At 43.6% G+C, this 19,175-nt stretch overlaps 1 protein-coding gene and 1 long non-coding RNA gene across 2 annotated transcripts; one reads left to right on the top strand and one right to left on the bottom strand.

The window, feature by feature from the left end:
• Positions 1-5,177: 5,177 nt before the first annotated feature.
• On the bottom strand, positions 5,178-8,432 carry LOC144367108 (uncharacterized). Its single transcript, XR_013426349.1, has 3 exons — positions 8,214-8,432; positions 6,347-6,462; positions 5,178-6,233 (listed from the first exon to the last, which is right to left on the bottom strand). It is a non-coding gene; the product is annotated as an uncharacterized LOC144367108 (long non-coding RNA).
• Positions 6,082-18,065, top strand: LOC144367107 (putative dimethylaniline monooxygenase [N-oxide-forming] 6). Its single transcript, XM_078022294.1, has 6 exons — positions 6,082-6,465; positions 7,745-7,887; positions 9,669-9,868; positions 12,441-12,796; positions 15,957-16,029; positions 17,574-18,065. Exons 1-6 carry the CDS (start codon positions 6,411-6,413, stop codon positions 17,785-17,787), a joined length of 1,041 nt encoding a protein of 346 aa, XP_077878420.1. The 5' UTR covers positions 6,082-6,410; the 3' UTR covers positions 17,788-18,065.
• The last annotated feature ends 1,110 nt before the right edge of the window (positions 18,066-19,175 follow it).

Genomic DNA, 19,175 nt, shown 5'->3' with positions numbered 1-19,175 from the left:
TCAAGTAATTGCGGTCGTTAGATGACGTCATCTCTGTCAGAAGCCTTGCAGGCACGTAGTGAATTCTGTGTACCATGGTGATGGAGTGATGATGTCATTGTTAGACCAGATAATTGACAGCTGATGCATAATGTTGAAATGACTCCTCCAGGCACAGAGAGTGAACTGAAGAGACATTGGTGAACTGAGGCAGGGAGAGGGCTGTGGAAGAATTAATCTTTTCTGTTGATCCTAATACTGTGTGACCACAGCCTCTGGCTGTGCATCTGGAGGCCTTGTAAACCCTGAGCATGTTGCTAGCCACTGGGCTCACACCTGGCCTTCTTTCTGGCTTACTGAATCCTTGGCAGGGAGACAGCATCGTTAGTCCTTGGAGTTCGGTGCCTTCCTGAAGCTCTGAAGATGATGATAATCTGAATGACTTCAAACCTAATTTTTACCCAGAAGGTACACCTTGAAGACTAGTAGTACTTCAAGTATGATTTTAAAAACCAAAATACGTTGACATTGAGTCAGGACACCTGGAGAGTTAGGGCCACCATTAATGTCCCAAAGCCTAGTAATCACTAAGCACTTACCTTGATGTATACGTGGTACATACCAAGGAGATCCCTGGGCCTTGCTCACATGCTGCTGACCTGAGGGGTAGCAAAGGACTTTAAAGTGTTGACTGAGCAAAATCATGATTATTTTACCTAATTAGCTAGAGACTTGTATTAATGAAAAATGAGAAGATTGCCTTTCAGTGGCACCTTCACATTCTGCTATTTTTAGGACTTGTAGTTAGGTGAACTCTAGCCCACAAGATGAGAAAATCTCTGGATTCTCTTATTCAAGTGGCTCTAGAACCCGAGAAGCCAGATCCAAAGGTAATCATGCCCGTTAGGAAATATGCACTTTGCTTTCTGGGGACTTGGTAGGATTGTACTTTGTGGCCTCCTAGTGGTCGGTTGGAAATGTGTGATTAGGCAGCTCAAGAAACTGTGAACCCAAGTAATGTGTCCTTTCTGGATGGGAACATTAAATTGCCTGTAAAAGATCCCATGAGACTTTCTTTTCTTCGCTGTGGTAACTAGCAACTTAAGATAGCAGTTCTATTAGCCTGCATACCTGAGTGACTATGGAGAGCACAGTTGAGCCCCAAAGGACACAAGAATCAAAGAGAAGTAATCTGTTTTGTCTCAAGGTATTGAGGTTTGGGGATTACTGGTTATTGCATCTTACCTAGCTTCTACTAGATCCTTCATTGTATTTCTAAATCATCTTAAATCTCCCTTTCTTTCTTCCCTTCCTCTGATGCATATTTAGAGCAGTGTAATTTTAGAGCTGAAAGAGAGCATAGAATTTAACTTAGTTTTATTCCTGGTTGTAAATTTGACCACCTAGTGCAAATTTTTTTCTTTCTCCCTGTAAAGAACAAGGTTCATAGAAGTATAGCACCTTTCCTTTTAACCCCTCCACACAATTCATTAAGAGGTTCCCTATTTGCCCAGGCCTCTCCACAGGTACCTCTCTGTGTAGTGTTTTGTTTAAAAAGCACGCATTCTTAACAAGTCCTTTACCTGTTGAGGCTGCTCCTTTTCTTTTTGTGAGCATGCACCTGCTGAGTGAAAACACCAAAGCCCAGTACAGGGAACTCCAAGTCTATTCAAGACCAGTTACTGTGCTTGGAATAGGTCCCATCTCTGCAAGTCAGAGGTCCAAATCTCCACTCTGAGGACTGGAACCAACAGCAGCCTTCTTTTGGAATCCCTTTACAGGTCTGTCTAGCTTGGAGAGAATTTTACGGGTGTTTTAGTCAGCTTCTTTTTGCTGCTGTGAATAAAAGACCCGACAAGAACAATTTTAGAGGAGGAGAAGCTTATTTACAGGCTCATGGTTTCCGAGGTCTCAGTCCATGCACAGCGGGCTCCATTCCTCTGGGCCTAAGGTGAGGCAGAACATCATGGTGAAGAGTGTGGTGGAGGGAAGAGGCTCACAGGATGATCAGGAAGCAGAGAGAGACTCCACTCACCAGACAAAATCTATACCCCAAAGGCATGTCCCCAGGGACCCACTTCCTCCAGCCACACCCTACTGGCCTTCAGTTGCCAGTCAGTTAATCCCATTAGGGAGTTAATTCACTGATTGGGTTAAGATTCTCATAATTCAATCATAAACCTTCTTGCATTGTCTCACACATGAGCTTTTGAGGGACACCTCACATCCAAACTGTAACAATGGGAAAGCATACAATTGAGTTATAAGCTATTATATCACTTAAGGTTTGGTCCTGCATCTGCCTAGCAGTTTGCAATTAGTGGGAAATGCTGAGATGGTATATGTACAGGGGAAGAGTGTTGTGGGGAGAAGCACAGAGGACCCTGACAAGCAATCAGAGCATCTCAGTGTTCTCATCTCTGTAGAGGGGTAATCGTCCTTCTCTAGCATGCAAAGTTGTGGCAAGGCTTAGGTGAGATAATATTTGCAGAAACTCTTTGTAATGCCTCGTAACTCAATTAGCTAAACTTCAATAGTTTGTATTTCTTTTTTCTTGTCCATCTTCGTATCCCCAGACGCAGCACAGTGCTTAATCCATGTTGAAGGAGTGCATCAATAGCCGACCAGATGGCCTTGCTCGTGGGGGGAGTCTAGGTTTCTCCTTGATGTTATACATCTTGCAGAAGTCAGGACTCTGAGCTGGTCTCTTGTGTGATTTACACACCCTTTTAAGGAACCTTTCTAACGCTAGGCACCATGAGAGCTGATTTGAAATACATGTACCTTGGAGAGCAGTTGGCAAATCCCTGGCCCTGGGTACATGCCCTCTATAAGACGGCTCTCCCAGTTGTCTGTTGACTTCTCCATGGTCTTTCTATGTCTGCATTAACCTCTGAATGTGCTCTCATAGTTTGATCCACACCTATTTTTATTCTACAAAAAAGCCTCCTCCACTAATTATTTCTTGTGTTTAATAACCTTGCTAAATATTCAGAGTGCCACAGGGAGAGGTCCCTTTGCACCCTGCACAGCATCTGTCCTCCCACTGGCTCTATTCTTCCTCTTCATTCTTTTTTCTTTCCTTTTTTCCTCTTTTAAATAACTTGAATGTTTCTCTTTTTCCTGAAGACCAATTCTGCCCAAACAGGGTTGCTCACCTTTTTCTCTTAATGCATTTGTGATGGTATTTTTTTTCCTAAACAAATGCAATTCCCATTCCTATTCAGGAACACCTAAAACCTAACTAAATTCACATGATGTCAATTGACATCAATATGATTTTATCTTGTGTTGTTAGACACAAACTTATTAAAATCATTTTGAATTTTGTCTGGCAACTTGTATTTCATCAACTGTTGGGGTCATTTCTATCTTTGGTGCATACAGAAGGAGCACAACTGATTAACGTGATAGTCCCTCTAGGGTATGAGATAGATATTGGAAAAGGCAGAGGAGGTCATGATTTTTCCAGTGGCTCCATCGTCTCATGTAGCATAGGCTTGAGAACCAGCTGGTCCTGACCTCAAAATGAGCTGGGTCCACATACAAGTCAGATAATTTGGAAAGTCATTTACTCTGAGTCTCAGTTTCTTGATGCACAACATGTAGAGTTAAATATTAGGATATACCATTGAATTGTTTATAACATCTAGTGACTTTTAGTATTTTATCAGCTGGCTTAGGTTACTAAACTTTGATAGAAGCTCAGCTTCAAGAGAAACCGATGCTTTTATGCTTTCTACTGGCCAGCAGCTACAAGTATAGAGATGTTTAACAAGAGAGCCCTTTTTATGTGTCATAGTTAAAGTCCATCTCCCAGAATAGGCAGCACACATGCATGGACATCTTAGTAGTAAAACACAAGTTTTAGATAGACACGTGGCATCCATGTAGGCAGAGCAGCCTGTCCTTGCAGTGGTTGGCCCTGCATGTGGTGGAGGAATTACCAGCTCCTCCGGTCCTCTGATGGATCCTCAGTGCTTCTGTGGAATTTTCCTCCAATAGCACAGCAGGCTGAGCTGCTTCCACCCTGTCTTTGCCCCTGTCTCCTTCACTGGGAATCAGGCTTGCACTGTGGTCTGATGGCTCTTCCAGCCTTTCCTACTTGCTTCCTATTTCCTCTCCCACAGGGACTTTCCTGAATGAAACCCTTGTGTGTTTGATCTCATTTTGTCCTCTGACTTGGATGAAGTAGGATCTAACCCTAGAAGCCCTTTTCTTAGTTTCATTGATGTGCTCCCTGGTCATGTAGCAGAGTGGACAAGAGAGCGAGTTCCGTGCAGTGGGGGCATACTCCACCTGTTGCAAACAGCCCCCAATTGCAGGTTGCAGTGGCCTCTTTCATGATGAAAGGCGGGTTTCAAGGAAGAGGCTTCCTCTGGCTTAAGCTTTTCAAATCTTTATTATCTGAAATTATTGCTTGAAATTTTATTACTTATCAAGGTCCTAGTAGTGTATTTTAAAAATATCTTCATTTTTCTGTATAGAACAAATGTGACATGTTTGGCTTTCGATAGAGAAAATCAAGGAGTTATCTATCATACAGAGAAGGAGAGCTAGAAAAAGAAAGGTTAGAAAAGAACTCTTGGAAGAGGAGGTTTTGGAGGAGGTGGAAACATCTTTCCCAGGAGAAGAGCAAACTCTGTTAACTGCGGCACGAACTGAACTCAGGAGGAACTGGGTCTTGGGAGATGGAAACTACCAAGGACTGGTCTCTGAAAAGCCCCAGGGATTCGGACTCGGCAGCTGTGGGTTACTGTGACATTTGTACTTGGACCCTGCACTGCTGTGAGCTCCCAGGTATTCTAATGTAGGGGGTCTGCTGATCAGAGCTTGGAGTGAACTGCCCTAGGTGGTTTGACACATTCAGGATGTAGGGAGGCAGGAAGATGGGTGGAGTAGACCTTCCTCAGAGGCAAGAAAAACTAGTCATGTGTTTAAAAAGATAACTGGAATATCTGGAAAAATTTAAATGATTTCTAAAATTTTCAGAGCCTATATATTTGATCATACTTTTGTCCTAATGGAGCTATTTTTCCTCTTTCATTTAGCATCCACCTTGCAGGTGTCCTTCAGTGTCTTCCCCGGTAGAAGCAGGGTAAGGACCAGGGCTACTTCAGAGGAAATGAAGGAATGGGGCCAGGTGTGCAGGCCAGTCGGGACCAAGCCTTTCGTATTGTAAGGTAGGAGCTGGAGACTTTTCCTGAGAGGGTCAGACGGTAAATGTTTCAGGCTTTTTGGGGCCACACGTTTTCTACACAAGGACTCCACTCTGCCATTGAAGCCCCAAAGCAGCCACAGACAATAACTGAATAGGTGGGCCGTGCACCAGTGAAACCGCGTGCCAACCCAGGTGGTGGGCTGGGGGGCCCAGGGCGGCAGTTGCTGACCTTTGCTATTAAGGCGTATTTGCCTTTAATAATCGGCAAAGGAATCTGTTTTTAATCCAGAGCTACATATATACACCATTTGTGATTAAAAAAAGGAATTTGCTCATGAGAGCCATGAAAAAAATTGGGTGTCAATGCTGGTGTGATTTCAATGAATGTGAAGGAAAGTTTCCGCTGATGGAGGCCCCTTTACGTGGTTGCAGGCCCTTCAGAGAGAAACACAGGCCAAAATCAAGAACAGTGTCCACCAAGTTCTGGAGGAATAAAGAGAAGAGATCTGCCCGAGTCTTCAACACGTCTGCCCTTTGCCCTCTCGTGGTCTGGGCTCATGGCTCTGCTTATCTGCCAAAGCACAGTTCATGAAAGAGCCGCTAGAGCGAAGGTTCCCTGGCTCAATGTTTGCCATGTTGCTCAATGTTCGTTAACCCTGAACTGATTGTGCGTCTTTTGGCTTCAGTTCCAAGGAAATGTAAGTAGATCATCATAAAAACACGGCAGGTAGCCCTCCGGGATGGCAGAAAGGAGTCCACGGTGATGCACGTGAGCTCGGCCTGTGGGAGTTGCTCGTGTTTCCGAGGGAGAGCCTCTGTACCACGCAGATGCCAGCCAGGGAGGGCAGGAAGCCACATCAAGGGGTGGTATGAGCATCGCCTGGATTGTTCCAAGGCACCAGTCCCAAAAGGCTCGATGTCATTTACCCCCAATCAACTACTGAGGTGTCAGAAAGACAGAAATACCAGGGGTGATGTTCCTTATGCAATTTGAAGACTCACTGAAGATTTGCCTTGACTCCTATTTTAATCTTTCCATACATTTCCCAATGGCCAGGAAAGCGCACAACAATGATTTCTTCCACAGAAAATACTGCAAGAAAGAAAGAAAAAAAAAACATGAAAATTATAAATAAAAGGAACGTTTCTGGTTTTCTTTAAGACTCTGGTTACCAGTGTCAAGAAATGTCCTGGCTTCCTACTCACTGGCCAATGGACGGTGGTTACTGAGAAGGACTGGAAGCAGGAATCTACTGTTTTTGACGCTGTGATGATTTGCTCAGGACATCACGTGTACCCCAATCTGCCAACGGATTCTTTTCCTGGTAAGTATGAAAAAATATATAATAATCTGGGGCTCATATGCAAACATCAGGGTTGACAACAGATCTTTCAATAGATGGGACCTAATTGTTTTTAAGTTACCAGAGATTTCAGAAGGAAAACCATTTCAGTCTGATAATAGGCTAAACATAAACCCCTGGGTTAGGAGAGTCAAAGATGTTCAAGTCAGAGGTCGGACAGACACAAGGTCTTATTTCAGACAGTGACCACTCAATAGAAGTTCTGATGACACAGGGGGTCTCGGAGTGGGGCGCATTCAAAAAAGTAGAGTCCAGCTAGCAAATAATTTAAAGAAAGGCACATTTTCTTATTTATAGGAAAAACCTAAGACTCTAAATTCATCTTCCTCCATAATCTGCAGATTGATTTTTGTAATCCCAGTGGTTTGGGAGTGTGTGTGCTTGTGGGGTGTGTATGGAGGCACACTTCTGGGCCGTCCCAAAGTGGCAAATGTCACAGCCTCTCTGCCCCCTCTACTACTTTCTTTCCTTCTCTGCAAAAGGAACACAGTGCCCTCAAAGATAGAGTCCCATTTCCAGGCATGAGGTCCACAGGACAAAAAAGTGTGAAAGTTCATGAAAAATGGAAGTCCCAACTGCGGATGTTAGTGGGCAGTAGATGCAGCAGATAGTTGTGTGAGGTCAGAACTCCTGGGCTTCACTCCCTATTCCTCCAGCGCCTGACCACTGAAGCTCTTTGTCCCCAGTTTCGTCACCTTTTTTTTTTTTTTTTAAAGAGAGAGTGAGAGAGGAGAGAGAGAGAGAGAGAGAGAGAGAGAGAATTTTTAATATTTATTTTCCAGTTCTCGGCGGCGGACACAACATCTTTGTATGTGGTGCTGAGGATCGAACCCGGGCCGCACGCATGCCAGGCGAGCGCGCTACCGCTTGAGCCACATCCCCAGCCCAGTTTCGTCACCTTTTAAAATAGAGATATCAATGCTGGCCATTCAGGGCTGTTATCCAGAGTCGATTGTTAAAAACATGGCAAGCACTTAGCAGAGGATCCAGCCCACAGTAAGCACTGCATACGCATTAACTACTATTATACGATTGTCCAAAACAGAAATTCTAACACCTTGAGATGTTAAGACACCAGAGGTAATTATTTGTGGGCTTAGTGTCAAGAACTAAATGGGGAAGGCACGTCAGTTAGGGAATTTTTAAAACTAAGGCTGATAATAGGCTTTTTAAAAAATCGTAAAAAACGGAGTCTTCACAATTTCCCCAAATCACTCAGACCCCTCCCCGTTGCACCTAGGCCTGGAGCAGTTACAAGGCAACTACCTCCACAGCCGTGATTACAAGGGCCCAGAAGCCTTCAAGGGGAAGAGGGTCCTTGTGATCGGCCTGGGGAACTCGGGATCCGACATTGCTGTTGAGCTCAGTCGTCTGGCTGCACAGGTACGTGACCTAATGGCTTTGGGGAAGAACACACACTAAATCAACAGCCTGGGCCCTGGCGATGGTGTCCGCCATGTCATACCACCTGCTGATGTGCCCTTGAAGTCAAGGAGGCCCTGACACATCTGCACGTGCAAAGGTAATGTGGCCCAGGCCGGGAAGAAAGTTCCTTCTGTTGAGACCTGAGGTGAGTGTCCAGGCATAATTACATGAGTAAGTGTGTCTATGTAGGTTTTTGTGTTAATTTTATGTTCTGATAGCCTCCCCGTCAATCGGTTCCTAATCAGGCCCTATCTGTATTTGTCACACTATTTCCCAGCACCTACCACAAGAAAGGCACTGCCTCTGTTCTGAAGTTCTGGAACAGGCACACGGTTTGGTTTTGGCGGCCGCTTATTCCTTCGCGACAGCCAGTGTTCAGTAAATATTGGGTCCTTATTATGGGTCCGAACTCTGTTATGCTAAAAAGACAGGCGCAGTTAGAGCAGTTCCTGACTTCAAGGCCGGGAGAGGGGTGGACAGGGCACGAGACACACGTGGACCATCATGAAAGGCATCATCACGCTGAGTCTCCCAGTGGGACGAGTGTGGCCACAGCTGCACCATGAAAGGCACCTACCCCCAGGCCGAGCTGCACGGGACCAGCTGACCCACGCTTGACTGGCCCTGAGGAAACCCAGTGTATTTTTAAGGAGACAAGTACTCAATAAATAAACTCTTAAATGGATGTAAATAAAATCTAAAGTGTTTTAAAGCTAAAAATCCCCTCAAGTTGTCACAAGGAGGGTAGAACAGACCAGAGGCCAGACTCGCCTTTGTTAGAAATCCCAGGACTCCTGGGGGAGGTGCACGGGGAGGACTGGGGAAGGACACAAGGGAAGGACACTGGGCACAGAGAACAGAATTACTCCGTGGTGTCTCCGTGGCCTCGTTTCATGCAGAGATTCAGCTGCACCTTTCCCTTCAGCCCGCCTCCTTCTACCACCCACCCTCCTGGGGTCCCAGACCCTCGTCTTGGTCTATGAGTAGGCAGGAGTAGACGTGCCACAGCTGAATCCTTCCTGTTCCAAGAGGCAGGTTCTCCTCCTGTCAACACTGTCCCCAGCCCTCTGGGTAGGGAGAAGGGGTCCTGCCTCCACCTACTTTCAATTATGGACTTTTTCATCCAGACCCTTGCCTTTGAAAGGTTTTAGTCGGTTTTATTTTGGTTTGGTTTGGTTTGGATATTTTTGTTTGTTTGTGGCTTTCTTCTGTGACCAGAAGACCTGAGCAGAACAGTTTTGGAGGAGGACAAGTTTATTTGGTGCTCATGGTTTCAGAGGTCTCAGTCCATAAGGAGCCAATTCTGGCGCTCTTGGCCTGAGGTGAGGTACAACACCATGGTGGACGGTGTGGCGGTGGAGAGCAGCTCAGGATATGACAACCAGGAAGCAGAGAGAGCTCCCCTCACCACAAGCAAAATATCAACCCCAAGGGCACGCCCCCATGACCCCCCTCCACCAGCCACATCCTACCTGCTGAGTTACCATCCAGTTAATCCCTACCCGTGGATTCATGCACTGATTAGGTTAAGGCTCTCATAACCTGAACACTTCACCTCTGAAATTTCTTGCATTGTCTCCCACATGAGCTTTGGGGAGAGACCTAATTTCTAAACCATAACAGAAGGTGTTCCTATCTAAACATTGAGGGACATATGTAGAAGTGTCCAGAGAAATTGAGTCATATTTGCTTATTTCTTACAAAGTGGTACTGAAATCTGTGTTGCCTTTCCCTTCCAGGTCATTATCAGCACCAGAAGTGGTTCCTGGGTCATGAGCCAGGTTTGGGATGACGGCTACCCTTGGGACATGGTGTATGTTACCCGCTTTGCCTCCTTTCTCCTGAATATCCTTCCATCATTTGTCTCTGACTGGTTATACGTCAAGAAGATGAACACGTGGTTTAAGCATGAGAACTATGGCCTGGTGCCTTTAAATCGGTACTACAAATAGTATATATTTCATCTTTCAAAAAGCAGGGCACTAGTTAACCAAATTCTTTCTCTCTCGACCCCACTGTCATTGTCTCATTGAGTCGGGTGGGATTAAATTAAAAACTGACAGATGACACAAAAGACTGGATGATCATGTATGGGTTGGAAACCTTGTTGAGACCAGTTGGGAGAAATGTATGCAGATGAATCCAAATGGGCATGGACCAGGCAGCTAAGTGGTCCTGAAGAGCAGGATTCAGAGTAGCTACAAGCCATAGCATAGGGCGTGGAGGGCAGGGCAAACTTTTTTTTAAGACTATCTTGTCCATGCTTATGGGTGAATGAGGTTATCAATAACATCTGCTTCCCAAGACTCTTGTCATGTTCCATAGGATAAGAAAGATAAAAATGATTTTGTAAGCCATAGAGCATTACAAATATTGGCTTTTAGCCTCAGGGATTCTGATGCGCTTCTAAGGCACATTTAACAGAATAGTGTCAATCAACATGTCTCTACCAGTAGGAAATCTCAGAGCAAAGGTGGACGATTCCTCCACCCCTGGCAACTGCACAGTTTTGCGAGGCAGTCAGGAGACAGGGCACCTGTAAAGCAATGAAGGTCCATAGTGCCGACGTGACCTGTAAAATTACTAAGGTTCATTTATTTACTTCTTCTGGAGAAAAAGCCCGATACTCACTAATGAGGAAGGCGTTCTGGTTAGGAAGATCAGTATGGGGGGGGGGGACTTTTAAGTGGGTAAGAAAAGAAAGGTTTCACTAAGAAATTTCACCTGCTGGCCATGTGGGCCAAAAAGTTCAACTGCGTGTAGAGACACCAGTTAAGGAAAAATGAGGAGGAACTGTAAATTAAGCAACAGGTTTAGGAATGAAACCCTGATCCAAAGCATTTATCCTACCCCGTCTCACTGACTGCTATATCCCTCGTGAAAAATTAACGTTGACTTTACACCTTTAAAATAGATACATTTAACACAAAAGGCATTCCAAAGCTTGAGCTGGTTAATATATTTTGTCCTATAAAAGTAACTGCAAACTATATTTTGGCTTCTCCATTTAGACAGTTAATACTCAGTTTTGGAAATCCATTCATTCTGAGAACAAAGCTCCCTCCCAGAAAAGGTTCGGGGTACCCTTATCACTCTACCTTTGCTGGAGGTGAAGGAGAACAGAACCAAAAACAGGCTTTGCTGTGACCTCCTTTCTTTTTTTCTTTTTCTTTCTTTCTTTTTTTTTTTTTTGTGTGTAAGGCAAAAAGAGGTTACAGAGTTACAGAGGTGGAAAACTGTGGAAATACATAGAGATAAATTTTAACATTTAAACAGTTTCTTGGTATATGAGGTACTTAGAGGAAATTCCAGAATCCCTGAAGGAAACTTAAGTCAACATGAAATATGTTGTCATAAAAAAATATCATTCCTAGAATTTTGGCAACCAAAGCACAGTATCTAAGTTGTTATTTTTTGTTTTGTGACCAGAGCTGATGGAAGAAAACCAAACATGGCAATAAAACACTTACCACACATCTTTAAAATCTTCCCTACACAAGACCTTAAAATTGTAATAATGATCCACTTACAGTAATTGTGCAGGCATGTGCCGGGTGCGGTTCAAAGTGCTCTCTAGATAATTGTTCATTTAGTTCTCACAAGAACCCTATGAAGAAGATACTAGGATTCTCCCCTTTGTACACATAAGAAAACAAATAGAAGCAACAGCCAGAAAGTGTTGGAGCTGTCACGCCCTTGGGCCATGTGGCTTTGGTGTCTACACTCTTAAGCACTTTATTATGTCTAGAAGTGGTTTTATTCTATCTAGTGAATCGCCAAGTCATAAAAGCACCCATAAGAGAAGGCTCAAGTTTCAAGGGTCAAAAAAGGAAGCTCCAACAACATCTTAAGAATTGTAACAGCTGTAAGAAAGGAACTTCCCAAGAGACTTCTGTGACCTTCATGCTAATGGTTAGCGGATCGAATTTGGTAACAGTGCTGTAAGCATCTGCAGATATTTCTTGGAAATGAAGTATTTTTTAACATTTTTTCCACATTTTTTATTGGTGCATTATAGTTGTACGTATTGATGGGATTAATTGTGACGTATTCATACATGCACACAATATAACACTAGAATTTGGCCAATATCACTGTCCAACATTTAAAAATAGTTCTCTAGGTGGCTAGCTTGAGCTGAGAATCATAGCTCTTACAGACAATGGTCTTGAAGTTATTGAGCATATCTAATACACATTAAATTTCTAATAAAAATGTGTCAAATGAATGCATATCAGATCTCTTTTCTAGTGGTTATAAGGAATTTTTCATGCCTTATAACATGAATTTATTCATTTAAAAATGTCACAGTGGCTTTATTAAATAGTAACAGGTAACTATTCACAAAATCACTAATCAACCACTAATCATAAAGCTAGTGACTGGACCATCACACACTTCCTTTATGTTTCCTTTCCTTAGTGCAGACAAACGTGCTTTGAACATGACGTCAGCCGTTGCTTGGAAAGGAGGTGTTTCACAGCAAGGCTGTTTGCCTCTCGTTTCTGCAGTCCCCTGAGGAAAGAGCCCGTGTTCAATGATGAGCTCCTGTCCCGCATCCTGTGTGGCACCTTGTCCATAAAGCCCGGGGTGAAGAAGTTCACAGAGACCTCCGCCGTGTTTGAGGACGGGACAGTGTTTGAGGCCATCGACTGCGTCATCTTCGCCACAGGCTACGGTTATGCCTACCCCTTCCTTGACGACTCCATCATCAAAAGCAGGAACAACGAGGTCACCTTGTACAAAGGCATCTTCCCCCCTCAGCTCGAGAAGTCCACCTTGGCTGTGATTGGCCTCGTCCAGTCCCTGGGGGCTGCCATCCCCACAGCGGACCTGCAGGCCCGCTGGGCTGCGAAAGTGTTGGCAAGTAGGTGGGCCACCTGCATTTCATTCTTTTAGTCAATGAGCATTTATGGAGCACCTCCTGTATGCCAAGTACTGTGCTGGAAATCCAACGGGGTAAGAGAAGCAGGTGCTCCTTGACGTTACAGAAGTTCATATGGGACGTGGGGGGACGCCACAACAGGGGAAGCTGTGGGGTCTTCTGGGGAGGGAAGCTGGCCAGTGACTCCATGGAACAGCATGAGGAAAGACACCAAGGTGAAGAATGACATTGCATGTGTGAGGGAGCAGAAGCGTTTGGTGGAAGGGAATATAACGCAGAGGAGGGGAGTAGCAAGGGATGAAGGGAGGTGCTCGATCACCAGGGGCAAGAAAGGCTATGAAAAGCAGCCTGACCTTCTCACAGGGAACTGAGCAGCCTTTGCACGGGTTCACATAAGAGAGGACAGCATGGGGTCAGTGCAATGCCAGGTGCGTGCCAAAGACGAGGAGGGCCTGGTGGGCACTGGGGCCCGCTGGAGAGCTGGTGAACATCAGCTGGTGTCACTGTCACAGTATCACTCTGACTTTGTGACAGTCTTCTCCCCCGCCCCTTCCTTGGTTCTAGACCCCAGGATCTCCAGGGGCTGCAAGAATTCTTGTGTGAGGAGATCAAGAATATGAGAATTACATGGAGAAAGTCTCCAATATATGGATTTAATTACTCCAGTGACTGGATTAACACTAATATTGAACATGTCCTTTTATTCAAGGATTCAAGAATCTTGGTCAATGTAAATACAACCTGCCTAACAACGTTCATAAAAACTTATAAGGAATGAAGAAACTATTGCAATTATAGACTGTTTGTACATTTATGCTTTCTATAAATATTGTGGATACATACATTCCTATCTCAAATGCACCATGAGGGGTGATTATTTAAATGAATGCTGCCGTGAAATCTCTTCTATAGGTCCTCCTCTGTAAAATCCTTCTATTGTCCCTGTCTCTGGAAAGGCACAGCAGTGCCCAGAGCTTGGGGTTCATGGGAAGACAGGATATAGGTATAAATCTAGGAAACCTGCACAAAACAAAAGGTGTCATTTTATTCATTTAGCAAATATTTATTGAAAACCTACTGTGTGTCGGGCTCTATCTTATACTTAGGACACAACATCAGAGAGAGTAGACCCAGATTCTGACCCCTTTACTTTCTAGTGGAGCATACAGTAAATGATGGCTATAGGGTGCCACTAGGCAGAGGTAAGGTGCTCACAATGCCCAGGGCGTGCTCCTGTCTGCAAATGTCATACTGACTTTCCTCTGGTGTTACAAATGAGCTACAGTCATCAGTCAGAAGAAGGCTCCATAGAGGCAGTAAGATTTGCAAAAACCTAAAATTCACCTGCTTTCCCTTAAAACATCCTCCGTGGCTGCGGGCTTACGTTGAAGCCCACACTTCCTCCCACTGTCTTGTTTAGCTACCATGAGCCTTAGAATGAATGGCTTTAGCACTTTGTTTCTTTTCTTGGTTTTATTCCCTGAGCTCCAGGGGTCTTTTTTAGGAAGTTGGTGTCAACCCCAATATGATGGGCGCCCTGTGTTTTCTCACAGCAGTTGCGAGGTTTCTGGCCCAAGTCCTAAGTCTTTGACCCACGTGGGTTTGACTTCTGTGCAGGGTGAGAGAGAGCTATCTCATTTCACTCTTCACATAGGGCTGATCAGTTTTCCCAGCACCATTTGTTAAAAAGGTTCTCCAACAAATATTTTGGGCACCTTTGTCAGATGGCTGTAAGTATGCGGTTTGTCTCTGCTTTCGATTCTGTTCCATTTGGTCTTCATGCCATTTTGATGCCAATACCATGCTGGTTTTGCACTACACCTCTGTAGTATAATTTGAGATCAGGTGTTATGATGACTTGTGATCATTCTTCTTGCCGGCTTTGGCTATTCTGGGTCTCTGATTTTTCCAAGGGAATTTAAGGACCTACTTTTTCTAGTTGTGTGAAGAATATCATTAGTATTTTGATGAGGATTGCACTGAATCTCTATATTGCTTTTGGTAGTATGGCCATTTTGACAGTATTAATTGTGTCCATCCAAGAACTTGGGAGGTCTTTCCATCTTCGAAGGTCTTCTTCAATTTCTTGTTTCTGTGTTCTATAAGTTTCATCACAGAGATCTTTCACCTCCTTGGTTAGATATTAATTCTCAAGTACTGTTTTAGGTTATTGTGAATGGGATGGGTTTTTCTGATCTTTTCTTCAGCAGAATCACTTTTGGAGTATAGAAAACCCTTTGATTTATGGGTGTTGAGCTTTTATCTGATTATTTTGCTGAATTCATTTATCAGCTCTTGAAGTCTTCTGATGAAGTTTTTGGGGTCTTCCACAAATAAGCTCAGTTAATCAGCAAACAAAAATAGTTTAACTTCTTTTTTTCCTTTTTGTACCTTGTTAATTTTCTTCTTTTGCCTGATTTCTCTGGCTATTGAATGGAAGTGGTGAGAGTTGATAGCCTTGTCTTATTCCAGATTTTAGAGGAATTGTTATCAGTTGTTCTGTATTCAGTATGACATTGGCTTTGAGTTCATCACAAATGGCCTTTATATGCTGAGGTTCCTTCTATCCCTAGCTTCTCTGGCATTTTTAACATGAATGGGTGCTGGATTTAACCACAGGTCTTTTCTCTATCTAAGGAGATGATCACATGATTCTTGTCCTTAATTCCATATAAACGGTGAATTACATTGATTGATTTGCTTATGCTGAAACCCACTTGATCATGGTGTATCATTTTCTTGATGTGCTTCTGAATGCAGTTTAGCAGATTGTTCCTTGGGAAAACTTTTAATAAGAGGATACAAACAGGAAATCTGAAGAAACCCAAAGGTGTTACATGCATGAGGTGCCCCTGAGGTATGTTGAGGACCAGGCCCTCCATGACCTTGTGGGAATGGGAGACTGGATGATTTGAAGCTCCAACATCTCTGCCATCACTGTCTCCCGCCACGGCTGCTTTGCCGTTCCCTTAGAAAGTTCATAACTTCTCGGGTCTTTGTGAATCCTTAGTCTGCTAAAGGCACCAAAACAGCTCTTCTTAACACAAACATTTCATAAGTACTGGATGAATTCCCTCATGTGTCATTGCACACTTCTGATTTCTTTGTCTTTTCAATATTTTTCTCTTCATTTCTTTTTCAGACTCATGTACCCTACCAACCACAAACAAAATGATGGATGACATCGATGAGAAAATGGGGAAGAAACTAAAGTGGTGAGTGCTGGCCCTTGCTAATGACAGAGTCCCAAAGTTGCCTCTGCACATAGCAAAGCACCATCGGTCTGTAATTTGTCACCCGTCAGAGTTCATGTTTTTTGAATACCTTCAATAATTACCCATCTGTATCAGATGGGTAATCAGTCACTAAACCTCTATTTAACTCTGGAACAAAGATTCTCTGATAAGAGCAATTTTGCTCTCCAGGGAACATTTGGTAAAATCTGGTCATTGCAAGCAGGGAGGGCTTACTACTGGCCTTTACAGTTAGAGTCTGAGATGCTGCTGACCATCCTATAATGTCGGGCACAATCCACCAACCAAAGGAGTATCCAGCTCAAATCAGAATAGTGCTGCTGCTGCTGCTGCTGAGAAATGACTCCCAAACGCTCCTACTCCATCAGCCCCGTCTGCCAGCAAGTTAGCTAGTTGGAAATTGTGCAGTGGCTTCTAGTTTGCTGGAATAAGAAAGCCAAGTAAAATCTTGGGTTGAACTTCCCTGCCCTAGTGTTTTCATCCAACAGAGTTTGGCTTCAGATTCATCCAAATGTGTTTTCAAGCATAACATCAATGAGAATTGTAGAAAGTCCTGTAAATGTCTAGGCGTCAGATACTTAAGTGGACTTTTCATGTTCATTACTTCCATAACAGAAGATATTTTTCAAATGATGTATCAAAAATCTGTTGAAAGGATAATTAGGTAAGGGGCACATAGACACCTGTGTGGGAAGTTTCTTCCTCTTTCAAGCCTCTGACACATTACTCCTCTAATGCCCCAAAGTGGGTGCCTACTCAGGGCCTAGAGAAGAAATGGAATCCTCAGAGTGAACACAACCTCCCACGTGACCTCATGAGATTCTTCTAGGAGTCACGGAGGCAGGCGATCCAGTGTGCTACGATTCCTGCAGCTTGATATCCTTTCCTTTAGAGGCCAACATGAAAAAAGAGGAAGGAAAAGAGGCCTAAATGTCAATCTTATTACTTAAATGACCAACTACTCTTCCAGTTTCCTTAAGGATGAGGCCACACTCCAACTAAAAGTATGAAACAATGTACATTAATAAATGACAGCAATATTAAACTGTTCACAGGCCAATATAAAAATCAAACATTGGGGCGGATTCTATGCAAAATTGTATAAAGAATAATTGTGTTAAAGAGTAACCTCAGTTGGGCTGGGGACATAGCTCCGTGGTAGAACGCTGGCCTGGTACGTATGTTCAATCTCCAATACTGCAAACCACAGTGAATTAAGTTAATCATCCACCTTGAACCAGGGCGTCAGTTTGTTCCAGGCCATGTGGTCAGAGATGAAAGAAAACTATATCAAACTCAGATAGAGATTAGGGAGAAAAATGAAAGAAAAAAATCACTTATCCAAAAATAAAAAATAACTTCAAATTTGTAGGAAAAGATTGGGCTGAGGGGCATAACTAGAGGTGCTGGCCAAAACGTTATTATTCTGAGAAAAAAAAAATAAAGATTCATGCTTCTGTTGGCAGCTGTGACTCCTACTCAGGCATGTTCTTTTCCCTCCTCAGGTTTGGCCAGAGCCGCACTTTGCAGACAGATTACATCACTTACATGGATGAGCTGGGCTCCTTCTTAGGGGCCAAGCCTGACATAGCGTGGCTCTTCCTGACCGATCCCCGGCTGGCCCTGGAGGTCTTCTTTGGCCCCTGCAGTCCCTACCAGTTTCGACTGATGGGACCAGGGAAGTGGGAGGGGGCCAGAGATGCCATCCTGACCCAGTAGAACCGGACACTGAGGCCAACCAGGACAAGAGCCGTCAGCGAAGCTCAGCAGCCCCATCACTTCTACAATTTGCTTAAAATGCTTCCATTCCCGCTGCTCCTTCTGGCTGTGTGGCTCACATTTTATTCATGATAAGGTCCTCTGGGTCTCAGAGTTCTGCCCAGGACTTTAATCCCCAAATAAGACACTGAGACACACAATCAATCACCAGGTAGCCCCTCCTTCCCTTCCTACAGATGGGCATTTGAACAAAGTGGAAATAAACCAGGAAACACCCAGCTGCTCTGTTTCTGAGGAGAATCTATTCTTTTAAAAGGCTTGTCACATGCTGAACTGAAGTATGGGAATGTTTGAGAGGAGGAGAAGGAGGGGAAGTTGATTGGTATAAACAGGTTTTCCCACTGGAGGAAGTGTAGAAAGCTTTGTAAAAGTATTTTATCCTGTCATATAGCATATCAACCAGTGCCTTTTCCACAATAATTAGTGTTTGACAATAAATCAAGGTAAAGGTTTATAACAATATAACAACTTAGACAAAACGAATAAGAAATTGCTTGAAAGAGGACTGGCAGTGTGGCCCAGTGGCAGAGGCTTGCCTCACATGTGCAAGGCCCTGGGTTCCATCCCCAGTGCTGCAAAGCAAAAATAAAACCCACTGGGAGTTCCAGGAGGAAAATCCAGTGAACGTGTAAGAAGCATCACTGCCAATCATATGCAAAATCTACCAGAGAATTAAAAAACACATCCCTCTCCTGCTCATTGAAGAGAGCATCATCCCCTGATACCAAAGCAACACAGACATTCCAAAAATCTAAAATGCAGATCAATATGATCAATATTTCTCTTAAATATATACACACAAATTCTTAATAGATACAACATATAATCCAGTACACAGAATGGGTAATATATCATGACATGTTGCATTTATTTCAGGAATACAATGTTGGTTTAACATTCAATGCAATTCACCATATTAATGAACTAAGAGTGAAAAACCATGTATGATCATCTTGATCGATGCAGAAAAACTTCTAACAAAAGCTAACATCCACTCCTGATGAAAAAACTCTTAGCAAATAAGAATAAGAAGAAATATCCTAACTTGATAAAGCGTGTCACTGAAGAACCTACAGCTAGTATCTTACCAAACAGTGAAGGACAGAATGCTGTGTTCCTAAGATCCGGAAAGAAGGACAGACTGCCCTCCCTACTCCCGTTCAGTAATATACTGGAGCTTCTAGCCAGACACAGGCAAGAAGAGGAAATAAAGGACATCCAGACTGGATGGGAGAAGTGAAACTCCTGACACTTAGCATGATTGTCTATATAGAAATCATTGTGAAATCTACTTAAAAATACAAAAACAAATGTGCCGCAGTCTGGCT

This window comes from Ictidomys tridecemlineatus, chromosome 10, assembly GCF_052094955.1.
Source record: "Ictidomys tridecemlineatus isolate mIctTri1 chromosome 10, mIctTri1.hap1, whole genome shotgun sequence".
NCBI lineage: Eukaryota > Metazoa > Chordata > Mammalia > Rodentia > Sciuridae > Ictidomys > Ictidomys tridecemlineatus.
Note: the sequence above shows the minus strand (reverse complement) of the source record. Positions and strands in the feature narration are given on the sequence as shown.